Consider the following 19,226-nt stretch of genomic DNA (forward strand, 5'->3'; position numbering starts at 1 on the left):
CATTTCTAAATCACCCAATTTATATTTTTTAAGTTTATGTACCCCAAAAGAGACTTTCTACAGCAAGGAGAAGCAATCTCTCTTGGCGCTTACTGTTATTTTTTTGATGGAATGATATTAAAGGCAAAACTGAAATACTTTGGCCACACAATGAGAAGACAGGACACCCTGGAGAAGATGCTGATGCTAGGGAGAGTGGAGGGCAAAAGGAAGAGGGGCCGACCAAGGGCAAGGTGGATGGATGATATTCTAGAGGTGACGCACTCGTCCCTGGGGGAGCTGGGGGTGTTGACGACCGACAGGAAGCGTGGGCTGGTCCATGAAGTCACGAAGAGTCGGAAGCGACTAAACAAATAAACAATTTGTATGTATGTATGTATGTATGTATGTATGTATGTTTGATTTCTGTTATAGTAGACAGAAATGTATAGAATAGTGGTAGGAAGGAAATAAGTAAATGTTGTCTTTGGGGAAAGAAGTTGATTAGGAGGTTTATATATTTCTTTTTCTTTTAATATAAGGGGAGGGAACAATTGTATTTAGTGATTTTCATAATGTGCTAATGGAATGATTTATAAAAATAATGTGATTTTGGTTTGATATAGTGTTTGGGTTTGATTATGGAAATTGCTGTATATTCCTGCTGTTAAAAGTCAGAAATTAACTCTTTATGTAATCTTTAAAATTGTTTTCTTGTGTTTCACACTTTTTAGGGGGGTTTTTTGTAGTTTTTTGCTTTTTTGTAGTTTTTATCTTTGCTTTAAACTTAATCAAATTCTTATAAAAAAATTATACAGGATCAGACTAAAACACTATATTTTCCCAGATTCCATTTCAAACAGTGGCCAATGACAATATAGATTGCAGTTTTGAATATGACCTACATTAAGGTATTACCACCATTCTTCATTAGAATATCAGGGAGATGCTAAGCTAGGACCCTTCTTTCCAGGACTATATGGACAGATGGATTCCTCTTCCCCACTTAATATTACTACAGCTGCAATCCTGCAAATGTAGCTTGATAATCCTACAAACCTATAGACCAGGTTTACGTAGCGCAAGCCACATTACAGTTTAGTACAGGACCAGAAAATCTTCTGGGGGTCAGGAGCCATGTTTTCTACCTTTTTGGAGGGATGAGGCTACAATAGACAGGGTGATGATAAAAAGGCTTTGGGCCATGATTTTCTACATTGTCCTTCTTTTGCTAGGACAGTTTAAAGGATTTTTTTAAAGCTTTATTAAGGCTATTTTAGGGCTTCACTACTGATTCTGTATTTCTCTGCCAGTTTTTATCACATTCTGGGGCTGTAGAAAAGGAGCAGCTTGCAGCCCTGTGTCTCATGGCATAAGACGTGAAGCCAGTTCATAAATGAGGCAAGTGGGCATCTCTGCAGATGGAAAGGCAAAAGCTGTTTGTGCTATCATATTTGAAATTACTAGTCCACTCAAGTGAAAGGTGAAGTAAAATTAACCAACCTGGTTCTTCAGGAGCTCTGGATCTGTCAATTTAACTGGAAAAGGAAGTAAAAGTTATTGACAGTATGTTAGTTACTATCTTGTTATTAGTTAACAAGAATCCAAGTGCAGGTAATTACAACAAATGCACTGTTCCAAAAGTACCCCTTTTGGGGCTCAGCATGTTATATAAACCAGCCAGTAGTGTAAGCCATGATTTATGGCAAAGTTAAGTAACTTCTCATGGGTCAAAGGAGGGTTCCATATCAACTTCTGGTAAAAATAATGGCAGTGGAAGAGCATGGCTGAAATTTGTTCCCTGTTCTAGAGATTTCACATGTGGAAAGGGAGGCCAACAGCCACCATTCATACTCATAGCCCCCTGAAAACTAAAAGACTGGTATGTCTTGGATTTTCTGTAAGTTTTAAGGATAGAAATGAATGCTGGAGGCAGCTGGGAGAAAACAGCTACCACATGTAATATTTGCGCCAATTATCCCCCAAATGGCTAAAATAATGACAGTACAAATTTGCATAGTACAATCCCACATTCAGTCTACAGGTTACTCACTCCTGATTCAACAAGTTATTTTCAAAATAATTAAACAATGGTTTGGTATGCTTAGCCAGAAACTTTGCTGAAAATTAGATACACTACTTGAAAATCACTTTTGATTTTGCCACCAGATATTTATAATACTGATAGAAACCAGCAAATTCTGTTTGGCCAGGAAATGTGAGCAGAAAGTATATATTCTGCAGACAGTAGTTGCTTATCCTTCTTAAAATTTCAGAAACTATTTTTTCAATATGATGACCTCATATTTCTTATGTAAGTTTTAACTTGGGGCAGTTATGAGCCATCTGAAATCCATGCCCCAATTCCATATTCTGAAGTATATAAAATGCATTTTTGAAACACACAAATCACCCTTTATTACTTTATTCTATAACAGATTACTCTACCTCTCCTCTACCTCTCTTTGTTTTACCATCTCTACTGAAGCCTTATTATTTAGGATTATGTTGAAGTAGACTTACAAAACCAGACTCCATATAAGACAAAAAGTCCTACCCCAGTCTATATAGTTATCTAAGTCAGAAAGCATACTGAAAATCTTTCACCATTCTTTAGAATTTAAACCTAGAGAGTTAACATATAAGAGCTGTTTCATCAATTGGATTAATCCATGATGTGGCTTCTTTTTGGATTTAACAACTGAAGCTCCCATTCTGTTGCCTCCCCGTTGCGTCCTTTCTGTGTTCTGTTATTTAGACTGTCAACCTGCAGGCTACTACAACTACCTTGTATTATAAATTCTACTTAAGTGTCTGGTGCCCTTTTCAGTTAATGAGTACAGTTTTCATCCATTGAGGAACATTTAGGTTTTGGAATTTTTCCATGTGGAAAAGATTCAAAGTGCACATTATAAAGCAGTTTAAAGTACAATTAATCTATCAAGAAGTCGTTGCAATTTTTAATTATGAGGAAAAATATATTTCAATGTTGATCCAGTTGAGGAGTTCTTCATTATTTGACTGTTAACTGATGCAAAGTGATATAGAAAATAATAGTTGACTTTTAAATTGCTTGTTAAATAGTCCATCTTTCACATGATAATTTGCTTTTCTGTAATGATTTTTGAATAGCAAAAAAGAGCTGCCACATTTTAGAATTGGTGCTAAGGCATAAACTTAATTTTATAAATAAACAGAAATATCAAAATTGTATTATTCTCAATGTAATACATCAATGTTGTTTCTGTAATGACTAAACAAAACATATTGGATGCCATTTTAAAGTCATTTTTATTTGAACATATTTATAAAGGCCTCATTTGAGACACATTTTCTGTACGTATTTTTTTTTAAAAAATACCTACTGCTCTACTTATCACAACATATAAATACATTGAAGAACAGAAAATATTCTAATCTTCATTCTTCTCCCCACCTCATACACTCCCATTAAATATTGTATCTTCCATTCTTTTCATTTATAATTTGTTCTTACTGTTTCACTGATAGGTATATTATTTTAACCAGCTCTTTCTCAATCCAATCAATTTCTTGGATTGCATTAATATTCTATTATCTACTTTGCCACTACCAAGAAATACCAAATTTTCAGGTGCTTAGAGTGCAACATTAGTGTCAACACTAATCAGTGTTATATTCACTTTATTGTGCCATGTATACCAGTGTCTACACCACAGGAAACTGTACATTAATTTTGCAGAAAAGCCAAGTGTCTTGTATGAAATATGTGCATGTTGTGTTCTGTTGATCAATTTCTATAGATGGTTCTGCTTAATGCACATTCATTGTTAATGAGAATTCTTATCTACAGTTGTAATTATCACTTGTCCATTTTTACAAGCAAACTACTTTAAAAGTTGTCTGTAGGCAAATATCCTTTGAAGCATCCATCAACTTTCTACCTTTTTTCCTTTAAGATTAATGTAAAATTAAAAATGCTAGTATCTGATTTATATAAAATAACAAAAATAAGACTATAGAAAATGGATCTAGTTGCAAACCTGACACATTTTTCACTGCATTAATAACAGAACTTGCCAATATACCTTAAAAAATTATACAAGAACAAGAGAAATGTCATTTATCAATAAGAGTTGCTTTCAGTTATATTGAATTATACTTTTGGCCCAATATCTATGAAGAGATGAACCCTCCATCTGTTGAGATATCATTTTCTAGATTATTTAGATTACAGGGCCAAACAAAAATTGTTTTTCTTGAAAACTAAGGGATAGGTAAGTTATTGCAAACTTTGATTTAAAAAACAACATCCATCTCACAGACCGAACAAATTTTGAATGAATGTAGAGTATTTGTTCCATATGCCAGAATAAAACCATAGCTAATAACCAGAGACACTGGCCAAAGCATACGTTCTTGTATTTTAAACATAATATTTTAAACCCAATAAATTAATTTTTAAACTTTAGGCACCAACACTTTAGTATTAGATTTCATACCATACATATTTTTAAAAAAAATATTTTAACAGCAAAAAGCAAAGTTGTGATAGTATTGAATCTTGTACGTAATGTGGTCAGTTCCCCAGCAACAGCAGAATAGGTCCCACAAGAAATAGAAGATTTTAGAATAATATAGAAAGTTCAGCATTTTGCTTGGTCACAAGACCAAGATCCATTGCTTGTTCAGCTAGTTCTAGTGTCATTCTATCACAGGTTATTTTAGTTTTCCCATTTCCTACTTCCCTAATAGCCTATGGGGAATGAACTGCAATCAAGTATTATATCAAGTAGTAACTCAAGTGCTAACTATATTGTGTTACATAAGAACCAATGTTAAATCAGGACTCCTTCTTCCTGTCTGTCTCATCTATAATACCTAAAACAGCTGCAGGAAACAAAGCTTTAATAACCTAATGACTCCTCATGCTTTCAGAACAGTTGCAGGAAAACATATTCCAGTCCAGAGTTAGAAAGACTCTTGGTGGAGAGCCTTTAAGGTCACAGCTTGTTTGAAGAAAAATAAAATGCAAATTGATACCTTTTCTTCATCCTCTTGGCCAAAATCCCCATGCTATTCCAGGCAATAACAAAGCAATGACTACAGAGGAGAAGAGATTCACTGCATTGTTATCCAGGATTGGTTTACCAGAAATGTGTGTTGCATTTTCTGTCTGATGGTTGACAACCATTCCAGTACGTTTATCAAAACCTGAAGAAACAGTAAATGCAGCACGTTAACCAAATGGGGAAAACAGTTTTCAGTAACACAATATGGCATCAACTATATGTTCCAATGGCCACAAATTAAAACTGTTGTAAAGCTCTTAATTTTGCTTTTATTGAACAATATTTAAACGCTCAAAATGCTCATTTAAAATGCTATTCTACATAAAGTGGTGTTCATTACTTTTTATCAGCAATCAATCATCATACAGGATTTAAGGCTAGAATATTTATTTATTTATGGGCAACAACCACAATGTCCTTAAAGCTAAGATTAAAACTCTACAGTAGCATCAAACTACAACAGCAACTGAACTCTTCAGCCACTCTTCTAGTTCACAGTTCATCTGTGACTTGTCTGCTAAAAGATTAAGGTCTTCTAAATACTCATGGCATTTATCAAAACTAAGACCTGCACCTGACTGAATAGAAGGGGCAGTGGTGAAAGATATAGGCAACTGATTTAACTTTCCCAAGGGACAGATACATTCTTGGAGAAGGATGCCATTAAATCACGCTTCTATTAATTATGAAGCCAGGACAAAGAACCTAGCTAATATGAAAACACTTATTTCTGGGCAAAGGATGTGGGTGAACAACTGAGGTCTCCAAATATGCTGGAACTGGACAATTTTGGAATATAGATCTTTTGGAAGACTTTGGTCTACAATTAGTTGCTTCAGGGCTCTTTCAAAGCAAAGGAGGCCATGTTATGCTATTTGCAAACCAGGACACACAGATTTCTCCATCATCATCTATACATCTAAAAAGGAAAATATTAGATCTTCTGGAACATGCCTGATGTATGATCAAGACTATCATAAAAAACACAATTGCTGAGGTTGCGCAGAAAGATCAAGAATGTTGGCTATAAGCATGCCCAGCAAAAGAAATTAACATTTAATACAGCTTCTTCCTAAAACATTTACCCATTTCTTTTTATTTATTTTCTATCCTGCCTTTATTATTTTTATAAATAACTCAAGGCGGCGAACATACCTTATACTCCTTCCTCCTCCTATTTCCCCCACAACAACAACCCTGTGAGGTGAGTTGGGCTGAGAGAGAGTGACTAGCCCAAGGTCACCCAGCCGGCTTTCATGCCTATGGCGGGACTAGAACTCTCAGTCTCCTGGCTTCTAGCCCGCTGCCTTAACCACTAGACCAAACTGGCTTTCTCTTTCTTTACCTAGTCCTCTGCTTCCCCCCACACCACCCCGACTTCGCCTGGCCTCTTGGGATAATTCCAGACATTTATCAAAGCTGTTGCACAGATGATCCACCTAATTTCTTTTCTCAACTCAGGCACAACAGCTGCTTTCTCCATTTTCCCAAAGTTCTGCCTCTAGTTTAAAAACTTTTCCTCTATGAGAGGGAGGAACAGAAGATTTCTCCTGACTGTAAGTGCTAAAGCCCATGTCTGAGAGAAGGTTAAGTATTCAGACTCAAATGCTGTCTGAAATTTAAACTGGCAGAAAGGCTGAATTATTGTGAATGCAAGTTATTCACAACATAGTGCATATAAAAGGATAGCCAGTATTGGGATCCACCTGTTGACACTTTACTTCAATACTTCTGCTGAAATTATGACACCAATAGATTTATTATTTTTTAAAGATTATTGATCTCAGAAGGAAACACGGGCATACCGAGCAATATCTTTAGGAAAAAGGCCCAATGAAGGTGTGGTGCTAGCTTTATGACTAAATAAAAATTTAAATTCCAGGGGTGTAACATCACATCATGCAGTGGGACCATTTGGAAAGACAGGCAAGATGAAGAGCCAAAACGCAAATGGATTCTTTTCTTATATGGGCAAGATTCTTCTCCTTTTACTTCTGAGCCTCTGTCTTTTTCTTCTCTAATGGGCTTTTTACATTATTTTCCTCTCAAAAACAATGCCTTGGAAGTAATTCCAAAAGTACCAAAGTTAGTGGCTTCATAGTTGCTTTACCCTCTAATCAGAATTACTCCAGCTTTAATGTACTCTTAATCAAAAGAGGGGTCGAAAGTGTATTTGGGCCTTATGTTCTTATGTAATGGTCTGGCCAAACCTGGATGTTTACAATTAAATTTTTGTTGTAGCAGGCTGTCCATTAAAGATAGAATGCTGAAGCTGAGATACTTAGTCTGAATCAACAAGAATCAACAAAACGACTACCTCCTTGGCCATTCTCAAGTTGTTTCCCAGGTAAGAGTTTACCTCTATTGACAAATTGGGAGATTTACTGCTAGTGGAAGATGGCCACTATCAGAGCAGCAGATGATTGAAAAGATTATTATCTGAGGATAGGGTTGTGGACACCATAAAAATGTCAACAGTGTAGGCTGTAATCCTATATATACTTTTTTTCAGAAGCAGCTCTGTAACACTCAAGTTTGATCTCAATGCCATTCTGTTTCAGACAGGGAAAATGTTCTTTTTTAGATTAAACCTCATCTAAACATGAAGGGAACAATCTGTCCTTGTGTAGGTTTATATTTCTGTTGGCTAGGCCAAGGGATTTATAAACCTCAATTTCCTATTATCTGAATGTTGTAGGTAGCTGGGCTGTGCAGAGCTTTGGATCTGACTGAAGAAAGATGCACTGGAGTGCATGAAAGTGCTCATGGAGAACCCATCTGCAAGTCTTAAAGCACCATGTATGGAATTCCAAGAAAAGTCATTGATTCTTTAAAGCCCCAGTTAAGTTGCTTACCTCTAGCATAATGCTTTTTATGCCTTGTTATGAATTTTTCAGCATTATTCTTACTGATGTTAATTGGAATGTATACTGCCAATGAAATAGCAATATCAACTAATATTTTTAATTTATTTAATATAAAACATTAAAAATACTTAAGGTTATCTTATGGTTATCAATCTTACCTACTCTAAATTGTAAGATTACATCACTTTTCTACTAAAGATTTATTTAAAAACTTACCACTGTACTGCATTGTTGCTCCTAAGTAGGAATCAATGATAGATCCTAGTAAACCAGCAGAACCACCAAACACAATAATTGGCCATTGTGGAGCAGATATATCCAAATCATTCACAAAAATCAACTGGGAAATGAAGTAAGCCATGCCAACTAATGTGCCTCCAAGCAGACTTGAAATTAAACCCACTAAAGTAACACCTCCATTAGTACCTAAAATAAATAAAACATTCTAAAATTGGCATTCTAAATGTTTTAAAACTTGCATTAAATAGAGCAAAAGAGAAATCTACACCTGACATACTGCACGTTTGGACAATACCACCTTATTTTAAATACAACAACATTGACAATATCCATCTTTGTTCTTTTTGCAGCACAGCAAATTAATAAGGAAGGAAGAGAATCCACAGTGACCCTTACTCTGTTTTTAGCTGACCTCAGCAAATACCCTGTACTACCACTGATGCAGCATTCTAACTGAATCCTCTTAATTAAAAGACTTGGAGTAAACCTCAATTTTTCTTTTCCCAGAAATGTCACTGTTAACTTAATGCTGACACCAATCATAGCCTAGCGATCAACTTCAAACAGCATTAAAATCAGCATTAGCATCAGTGATTATCATATTGCATTAAACTGAAAATTGTTTTAAATAATAATGCCCTGGTTAATACATAACACAAATTCATAACCAAACAAACCAGATTATGCTTTTAGCCAGGTCACAACATTATTGTTATACTTTAAACAAGGGGGAAATTTATATTATATTACAACAATATATTATTAATTTATATGCTTTCACTCAAACCCAAATTTGCCAGGGTGACTTCCAATATCACAGTAACAGATTAATACATAATGCATAATAAAATAAAAGCAGCAGTAGTCAAAGTTTCTTTGCAGCATGTTGCAAGAATAAAAAATCTTTGCCTGGCACTGTAAAGACAATAAAGTTGGTGCCAGGCGTATTTCAGTTGGAAAGCATGTGAGAAAGCTACACCTAAAAAAGCCTTCCCCCTGATAGGCACTCAGTTCAGGACAGGAGGGTACTTCAAGAGGGGCCTCTAAATATGATATATAGTAATAGTAGCATTTATTTGACCATCTACAATCTTAAAGTATATTTAAATAAGGACTTATAATTATATTGTGTTATAACACTATTCTGACTCTGAATCTAGGTTAAATAATTAGGAAACATTAAGGTAAAGTTGAGAGCATAAGGCAGCATGGTTCTATTCATGCAAAACTGTCCATTTTCTGACTGAATGTACTGTATTACATTATCCTGTGCTATCTGTTCCAAAAATAAGTTCCATCAAGCTCAATTGGGGTTATTCTCTGGTCAGCCATAATCACATTTTGTTAGAGGAGAGAAGTAGTTAGGTGATTAATACAGAATGTATACAGATGGCAATATAATCTCAGTATTCAGTCAAAACCCTGGCCTTAACTGTTGCCACAACAAATGACCTACAAACCTCTCCAAAAACAGAATTATTCAGATACTGGACAAACTTAAGGGAAAAAAAAAGTAAGCTGAAGTTGATGAACATAAGTTTCATATACTGTGCTTTTCATTATACAGCAAGTCTTGATTTTACAAATCTTGGTACACTTCAGATGCAATGGACAAATCTAAATTTCTGGAAGTAATGATCTTTGACCCATGCAACAGTCTGTTATTTGGTAAATCAGTCTGGACAATGGTCATATATTTTCTATATGTTATATACATTTTAGGCGTGCAAAAAAATTCATTTTCTAAGGGACACCTGGCTCTTCTCCCAATTAAAGTATTAATCAAGAACTTATTATAATTGCAAACATGTCACTCTATTTTGGCCAGTTATATTACTGCATCAATGATTCAAATACATGATAACTTGGAAACAGAAGGCGCAAGTCCAACCAATACAAGTCTTTCAGCCAAATTCAAGCTACATAAGCTGCACCTAGTAGTTGGGTTTATACATCATGCTAAATCATGAGGGTTTATTTGATTCTGGCTTACTGCACTGTGTAAATCCACTCACTGTGATTTATAAACTATGGTTTATAGTTCAGCATGCATGAATCTAGCCAATTATGGTTTATTCAATAAATTATGGTTAATAAAACAATGTTTAACATTAATTATGAACCAGGACCACAGAATGTTGAGACTGTCTACTACCATTCATTCAGCCAAGATAAGTTAGAAATTCTAGCTTACCTACTGGAACTTTTTTCCAGGTTGTTATTAGCCAGGGTTCATGACCCATGACAGTGCCAATCTCTGAAGCCCAGGTGTCACCAGCACAGCAGGCCAAAGCACCCAGTAATGATAGACACATCCAGGATGCTGTATATTGTTTAGAGAAGTCCACTGGAATTTCACCTGGTCCATTTTCAATCATGTATAACAGAGCCAATTCTGCAGGTACACCACCATTGCAAAATACTTGCACCCAATTTCTTTGTCCACCTGTATATAAACAGAGAAGCTATAAGCTGTTAAGAGAAAACAAATATTTAGTAGCCTGGAGAGTATGCAATAAGAGAAAATTTGAATAATACAATGTTTATCTCAAATCATTATGGTTTTCAAGAACTAGAAGCAAAAATTAATACAAAATTATTATGTTGTTCACTTACATAATTCAGGTGATTCACTAGAAAGATGATGATGTCAAGAAATATTTATTTGGGATTGAGTCTAAAGATCCAATCCAGTAGAACTTGGTGATTAGATATAAACTTTTCTACCCATTCCACTTGAAAGCTTCAAGAGACTACAAAAACTGGTCTCAAAGAGTGCTTGTTTATAGAAACATTTCCATCACTTTTCACAAATGTGTCCTTATTCCTCAAATATCCATTTATTTCTATCAACAGAATCCTGTTCCCCAAAGAAATATTTCCAGGAGCCTTGTGGATTAATAAGGAAAGGACAAAAGTGGAGTGGGAAAGGTCAGCTTCTTCCTACTCCTGATCCAATCTAAAGATTACGCCATTCCTTGTGTACCTTTTCCTTCCTTAAAATCATAGTACAATTTTTAGTTATTATTTTTTAAAAAAACTAAAGCCTTACCTTCTTTGTATTCTGAATCTATTTGTTTCTTTACTTCTCCTTTCCACTTGGTGAGTTTGGAAGAAGTAATGAAAAACATGAGCATAGAGGTAAAAAAGCTGTAATTTGCAACAGTGAGGATAAATCCAACAATTAAACCTGAAGGAAGAGGGAAGGTGGGGAAAAGAATTGCAATTTACTTTTTACAATAATTTTCTTCCAGCAATTTAATTATTTGACTTTTTGAAAGTATTCAACATCAACCTACACTGAAATGACAGTGCAGTAATTTTATTGTTTTTTGCAGATGATTGATTGATTAAATTTATATCGCTGCCCATCTCACAGGGAGTGACTCTGTGTGGTGTACAACAATTAAAGAAAACAAATATATAAAAACTATCATTATAAAAATATAAAAAATCATTATTAAAATTAAAATATTATAAAAATTAAAAATATACAAACCACAAGGCAAGGAGAGAGTAAATATATGTACAAGAGTGGAGCCATCGTAAAATGTCTCCGGTTCCCTGGGACTCCCAGGCCTGGTGACATAACCAGGTCTTGAGGGACTTCCAGAACCTTAAGAGGGATGGAGCTAACCTGACTTTGGGGGGGGGGGGGAGAATGTTCCATAAGGTGGGTGCCATGGCAGAAAAGGCCTGCCTCCTGGGACCCACCAAATGTAAGTCCCTAGCAGATGGTATCCCCAAGTTAAAGCAATCATGCAGGAGGAAAATACTTACTACATAGCCAATAACAATATGAAAAAGAATCACCTACACAACTAATAAGAAATAAGGTAAAACTAAGTCTCACAATTCTTACATACAAGTATAATGAAATGGCTGCAGTATGGAATATTCCTGTTCTGTTTTCCAGCCAGCTGTATCTTCTTTTATAATATTCCATTCTATTCCTATTCTTCTATGGTACTGCTCAATTCTCTTTTAGCTGATTTATATGGGATTCCTGTCTTCAGATTTTTTTTCCTTAAAAGTTGTGTTATATTTTAAATCTGATTCCCCCCTAACCCACCATACTTCAATATCTAAGTTTGCTATTAATATATACATGGCAGCAGTCATGCCAATACCTCTTCTCTCTTTCCCATTTTTTTTTCTTTAGAACAGGTAAACAAAATAAAACAAAGGATTATGAGCAAGGGCTACCTTCTATTTCAGCTCCGCAGAATGCTCTGAAAAGTGTTGGGCAATAAGACCTCCAAATTCAGTATTTGTAGAATACTTTTACACAATATGGGAGTAAACTAAGTCAGCTTCCCCAAGCATCTGCAGTCCATATGTAATGGACTAAATTCCATCATTCCAATGAATATGCCCATTAATTATTCTACCTTAGCTTGACTGGAGCTTGACACTACACTTTTAGTTCTGTTCATATCTTTCTTCAGACCTGTTGCTTCCATTTCTCCCTTTATACCTTAGAACATCCTGGTAACATGACTGGAAAAATATCATCCTTTCATCATCCATGTACTTGTATCAATACCGTATCAATCTTTCTTACATGCTGCATTTGATGTTGAAGAATCTGGTGTGTTTCCTACACTCCTTTTTTCATCATATTCCAAATTTTGTTATAAATGCTAGATTCATATTAAATTGCCATAAATACTAGAAATGAATTAAATAATTCATACTCCCAACTCCTCCCATGCATCTTAAAAATATAGGCCATCCTGAAGAGGCATCAAGGAATAGTTAAGATGAGTCTCTGTTAAACCAGTTAGATGAAACTTGCTACATCTAAAGAATCATAATTGGATTATGAGATCCATAAAGAAAGAGGTGCACAACAATTGATCAGGCACAGAGACAGCAGATTTTCAAGGGAAAAAAGCCCCCAAATTACATATTCTGCTATTCAATATAGACCATGCATCCTCCTCACCCAAATTATGTGAGGTAGGATGCCCCAGATACTTTTGAAACTTCTTTCCTCTCCTCCTTTAAGTCCCAGCTCTTTAGTGTAATATTTCTAGTATAGGAAAGGTTATAGACTATACTAATAAACTATTCATATGACCACACTAATAAACTATTTTGAATGTGCTGAAGCATACAAAGGAAAATACTTGCATAGCCGCCATAGTAACCTACTGCCAATAAATTTTATTGACCTATGTATCCTATTCAGTCAAGTTGCCTTATACTCCAGAAAACTGAAAACAGCCTTAAAAATCTTAGGATCTAGGCCTGACCAGCCACAAATAAGACACTAGGGTGATTTTAGAAGAAATTTCGTGACAGTAGTATATGTATATGTGAACAGAGGAGAGTAATTAATTTGAACATTAATGTCTCCTCAAGTAATGAGTAACTCATAATAAAATAAATTCTATGGAGCCTAACATAACCCTGTATTTAGATTAGATATCATATAGGGTATAAAAGATCATGTGCATACACTTGGGGAGAGGCCAGCTCCTGACATCTATTTGTTTGCCATCCAGGATGCAGAAGGGAATTTGCCAAATGATACATCAAACAATAAATACATCATTTATGGATGCTCATCCCTGCAATGTGATAGGAACAGGCTATCACTACAATGGCTCTGCCATCTCACTTGGTGCGGGAGGAGGGGTAATCAATCCTGGGGGTGGTTAGCACCTTGAAGAGGCCCCCGTGAATTACATGAATTTAATTAAGAATTTTTTAACATCCCCATCTTGGATTTTTTATTTATATTTATATTGTTATTTAAGAATACTCTTTTTATTGTATTTTAACCTGTATTTATTTATTTATTAATCAAATTTATCACTGCCCATCTCCCAAAAGGGACTCTGGGCAGTTTACAATAAAACATAAATAAAAATATAGTGTAAAACACTGTAATACATAATAAAATAAATGTAATAAAAATATGGCTGGAAGTTCTTTATGATTTGCAGGCAGAGCAGGGTCCTTCTAAGAAACTAACCATCCCCAGGAATGGCTACTCTCTCTCCCACCCCAGGCATAATTACAGAACAGGGTCTTTAGCTGTTGCCTAAAGTCCAGGAGGGAGGGAGCCAATCTCACTTCCGGGGGAAGGATATTCCAAAGGTCAGGGGCTATTGCAGAGAAGGCCCGCCTCCTGGACCCCGCAGATGGAATTCTCTTGCAGATGGGGTCCGTAGCATGCCCTCTCTGCACGACCAGGTGGGACGGGTTGATGTGATGCGGAGGAGACAGTCCCTTAGGTAACCTGGACCCATGCCATGTAGGGCTTTAACGGTGATAACCAACTCCTTGAATTGGACCCGGAAGCATACTGGCAACCAATGCAGTATTCATTTTAGTTTTATTGTAAACTGCCCAGAGTCACTCTTTGAGTGAGACGAGCAGTGATGAAACTAGATAGATAGACAGACAGACAGACAGACAGACCGACCAACCGACCGACCAGAATGTGATTTCAACTGAAAGCCTGCACATCCAGGTAAAATTTTTAAAAAGCATAATGACAATAAACAAAAACAAACACATATTCATATGTAATGCTCAGGTGAAAGATGAAGGAAAATGCTTACATCTCAAAAATCTATAGACAACCAAAGTTAAGGGATAAGGCCATACCTCCTATTGCTCCACCATGGTCAAGACTCTTTTTCTTAAATCCTCGTGAAGCAATTATTAGTGGAATCAAGATTGAAAAAAGCCAGCGCCATGGAGAAATTGGCCGCAAACTACCTAAAAAGTATGTTGAAAACAGTACACGGAATGTCAAGAGCAATATTCCATTGTACAAACCATAATGTTCTTAAAACATTTAAAGAGCAAAAGCAGGTTTTATTCCTTTTAAATAACAGACACTTGAAATTATTATCACTTTATATACAAGTATATTAAAATATTCTGCTAGAGTGGGGGTAGTAGTTAATTTCTCTTTTCAAAAAACTCCTTTCTAATGTCAAAGAGCCAACTGAAGAAATATCTGTAGGGCACAAAGTGGAAGTATCTTTACTCTTGTTGCATCTGGAAATGGAAACCCTTTCAATTCACCCACATATTTTATCTACATCACTTAACACAGCCAAAATGGTCGTATGTATTTATTTACTTATTAATTATATTTATACTGACAACTTCATATAGATTCCTGGCAGTTTGCAATCAAACAAAATACATAAAATCGTAACAGCCTCCCCCCAAAACCAACACACACACACAAGCAACTCTACATTTTCAGCAATCAAATGTGCTACGAAAAACCTCTGTCTTCACTGGCCTGTGGAAAACTAAGGGACAGCGCCATCCAGATCTCTCAAGATCAGCATTAAGCATAGGGACAAAGCATGAAAAAAACACCATGTTCTAGCCCCTTCGCTCTGATTTCATTTGAGGGACTGAGTTCTCAACATGCCCCTCTGGTCCCAATGAACTGATCAAGTTGGTTTTGCCTGAACCAGGTGGCCCTACCTAGGCACTGAGCCATAAAGGCTCTGCGTGTTAAAATCAGCACTTTGAATTGTACATGGAAGCCTGCTGGCAACCCACACAGCACCATAAAAACATTTAACACTGACTTTCTGCACCAACTGTAGCTTCCAGGTAGTCTTCAAAAACAACCCCATGAAAAGTACACTGCAACTGTTGATCCAAAATTAGATTTGATTATGAGCATATAAAAAGTGGAAACTACAACACAATATTACAATATACAGGGCTCCTGTTCAGCATTTCACACAGCATTTCCTTTTTTTCCAGGACGTTCCATTCTGTTCTCCTTCTGCACTATCTTTCCACTATTTTTCCTTGTAGCCAGCATGTTTACTTTTCAAAGGGTTATTTTTATGGTCTCCTTAACATATTTTCCCCTCTGTCTTAGGCTATAATTCACTTAATTATTTTGAAATTACGGAGTGCTTTGTAAGCCTTATGAAAGACAACAGTAAGTAAATACATACGAGACCAAGCATTGCACTCTTGATTTCAAAGGTATCAGTTGTAGCACTGTTATCCTCTCTCTTTGAAGAAGCTTAGGGAACCATAATCTCTCTCATGTAATTTATACAACAAGCCAGTTTAGACGACTGGCTAATATAGGTTACCATTGTCTGTAGCAGTGTTTCTCAACCTCAGCAACTTTAAACTGGCTGGGGAATTCTGGGAGTTGAAGTCTACATATCTTAAAGTTGCTGAGGCTGAGAAACTCTGGTTTATAGTAAGGTATTTTTTGAGGTCTCAGACCATCTGAAATTACATTGCCAAAATTTCTTAGCAAAACAGTTATTTTAATTGATTATAATAAACTGTTGACATAATGTATTCTGAAGCATTTGACAAGTGTACTCATATTTAGAATACATGATTCTCTCAAATAAATTACTGTATTTATATTTCTAGTTAAGATATTACTACCAATCAAACCACTGCTATGCACATATTTCAGATATTAAAGTTCTTAAAATATATAGTTTTAAATATTATTAGTGATGGAATGTATTTTGATAAACCTTCAGCCATCACTGAAAATATTTCAAGTATAGAAATACAGTATATGGCAACAGTGTGGCATTTTAAAAAAAGCATGCTTACATATCAAAATTAGCAATTAAAAGTAATTAAAATTCTTGTATCTGAATGCAATAAACTGAAACATTTCATAAATATCTAATTATTTTTAGAAGTTACCATAGTATGTGCTTGCGGTCATGGACACAATCCAGAAAGCTAAAGAAATACTTATAAGTATACTCAAAATGATAATGTTTGTTATCATTTTGAAGTAATCTTTATTGAAATCATCCCAGGAATAAAACAGCATGGAAAATCCAAAACTGATCACCTGTGTGTAGAAAGAAGAAAACGTTTTAACTAATTGTTTAAAGAAATAAATAGAACAATCTATCAAAAATCATGGAAACCCAGAAGAAACAATGAAGTATATTTTCATGTTGAGAAACACATTTCCACTGTGAGAGTTTTCTTACCTTTGTGAAAATAAAGAAAACAGCTGTGTGCATATCTGCCCAGTTAAAATATAATACAGTGCCTTAGTCTTTAACAGGGCAGCCATTCAGATACTTATATTTCTTTGTTACTGTGTGTACAAGTCATTTGGCATGGGTGCTTACTTGTAATATAAATGCTGGTAATTTATCTTAGGAAGTACATTTTGAATGCAGGCCAGCATAGCAGAAAAAGGATACGTAGATGAATAACGTGGAATCCTTCCTCACCTTACACTACTACTACTGCATGTATTTCTCTGAGTCACACTCACTGCCACTAGTATAGGGTTGCCAGACATCCAGCAAAAGGAGGACATGTCCTCCTTTTTGTACTAATGTCCTCTGTCAGTCAGGCATAGCTTTAAAATCAAATATGATCTTGTTTTTTGAGTATCTTGAGTTTTTTTTTAAAAAAAAATTGAACTCTTTTCACAACAGTGGTCATTCAAACTTTCCTGTACTGTGACTTTGTAAGTTGTCTTCTTTCTTTCCTTTGTCTATCAAGAGATTTATGTTATTTCCTGATTCCAACAGTCAGCTTCAATCCAGCCCCTTCAAATCTATGATCACTGTAGCTTGTAGATCACATGACCTGTCATACCTTTTTATGGTGAAATTCAAAAAGTACATTGTCATCAATTCTGTATTATCGCTAACATAAAATAAAGATTTGTTGGGAAAATATTACAATTGAAAACCAGTCTTTCTGATGCTGGAAAAAGTTATTTCATATACATGTAAGCCTAAGTACATTTTTTGCAGGTTTTTTCTATAATTTTTCCACAGGAAACTTAACCTGTGTGTCCTCCTTTCCCCCCATTTGTCATTTCCAATTGTCTGTGTCCTTTGCCTGTTCAGGTATCTCATAATCCTACACAAAAGCCACAATGGGAGATAAGGCCTGGAGTGATAGGCTATAAAGGGTTGTCTCTGTCACCCACACAATGTATTTTTTCAAAAAATGGAACTTGAGCAAACGAAAAGATACCTCACTAGTCAAAAGTTAGCCATCTTCCTTCTATACAACTGTCCTTTCTGCTTCTAACCTACATGTTTTAATAATCCACTGCCAATTCAATGCATGACTCAAAGTATAATCCTAATCAAAATAATGAATGCTTAGAATTCAATGGCTGCTCCCAATATATTTTAATATTGGAAATATTCATATTTCATATTCATATTCACGGAAGAACTTCCAGCATATACAGGATAGGGTACGTTTTGGAAATGCAGCACCGAAATCAAAACAGTCTAGGAAAAGCCCCCACCAATGTGAACTACGATGAAACAGTTCAATTGCCACCATCTTCTTCGAGGAATTCTGGGAAGCGGCGAAGTGTTAAATTGCCACAGATTTCTAGTTATTCCTTAGAATCCCGGTTTCCTGGCATCTTTTATTACGAGTAAACGCACATATATAAACACACACGCGCAGGTGTGTTTAAAGGTGCAACCGCTCACGCTACCATCCACTTCTGGTTTCTTATTTAATTTCAACCATTTATATACACTAAATGCTCTATCGGGCTCGCCGCCCAAGAAGCTTAGTACAGTAAAGACCAAACGGAGCTCCTGCGAGAAAGGCAGCCCCGTCTCCGACGGGTGCTGGGGAAGCATGAACGGCTCGCTTGGCAGGCGCCGAGCGCCTGCGGAGGTTGCCTCTCAGCTTCCTGACACACCTCAGGGCCAGTGGGGCCTCCTCTGGCTTCGGCCGACTTTCTTGGGGAGGCAGATACTGTTCCATCCTCTGCCCAGCGGGCCGGGGACCACCAAACCAGCAAGACGGCAAGGAAACCCCATCGCAGCCGACCCCCGCTGGAACCCTAAGCAGCCCTAACCCGAGACTATAGAGTCATTCTCGAAAGACTCATACGAAGTTTTACTCCTCCGACTTAATCTGGAGTAGCGAACGTTCCCTCCTTCCGGGTGATAATAAGCGATCAGCCGTACAAAGCCATTTCTTTGGACGGCGGCCTGCCCACTCACCCTCTGCTGCAAAACGTAGGAGGCCTTAACTTCTGTGAAAATTGTGAAACTTCTAAGTTTTAATCATTGGCTTGTAAGTCTACTCAAAATTAGTCGGAAGT

General features: G+C 36.1%; 1 protein-coding gene across 4 annotated transcripts in view; it reads right to left on the reverse strand.

Moving 5' to 3' along the window:
• Positions 1 to 3,251: 3,251 nt before the first annotated feature.
• The window catches only part of TMEM19 (transmembrane protein 19), a 34,363-nt gene continuing 18,388 nt past the window's right edge, over positions 3,252 to 19,226 (reverse strand). For 2 of the 4 annotated variants that reach the window (XM_063309121.1, XM_063309122.1), the window contains 6 exons: positions 16,817 to 16,970; positions 14,759 to 14,872; positions 11,190 to 11,327; positions 10,332 to 10,583; positions 8,114 to 8,323; positions 3,252 to 5,172 (listed from right to left, as the gene is read on the reverse strand). In XM_063309121.1, coding sequence (XP_063165191.1) covers positions 5,009 to 5,172; positions 8,114 to 8,323; positions 10,332 to 10,583; positions 11,190 to 11,327; positions 14,759 to 14,872; positions 16,817 to 16,949 — 1,011 coding nt within the window. In that variant the 5' untranslated portion in view covers positions 16,950 to 16,970 and the 3' untranslated portion in view covers positions 3,252 to 5,008. Of the gene's footprint in view, positions 5,173 to 8,113; positions 8,324 to 10,331; positions 10,584 to 11,189; positions 11,328 to 14,758; positions 14,873 to 16,816; positions 16,971 to 18,818; positions 19,009 to 19,226 lie in introns of those variants that run through there. The other 2 variants (XM_063309123.1, XM_063309120.1) reach the window with 2 other exon arrangements.

Source organism: Candoia aspera, chromosome 7 (assembly GCF_035149785.1).
Source record: "Candoia aspera isolate rCanAsp1 chromosome 7, rCanAsp1.hap2, whole genome shotgun sequence".
Taxonomy (NCBI): Eukaryota; Metazoa; Chordata; class Lepidosauria; order Squamata; family Boidae; genus Candoia; species Candoia aspera.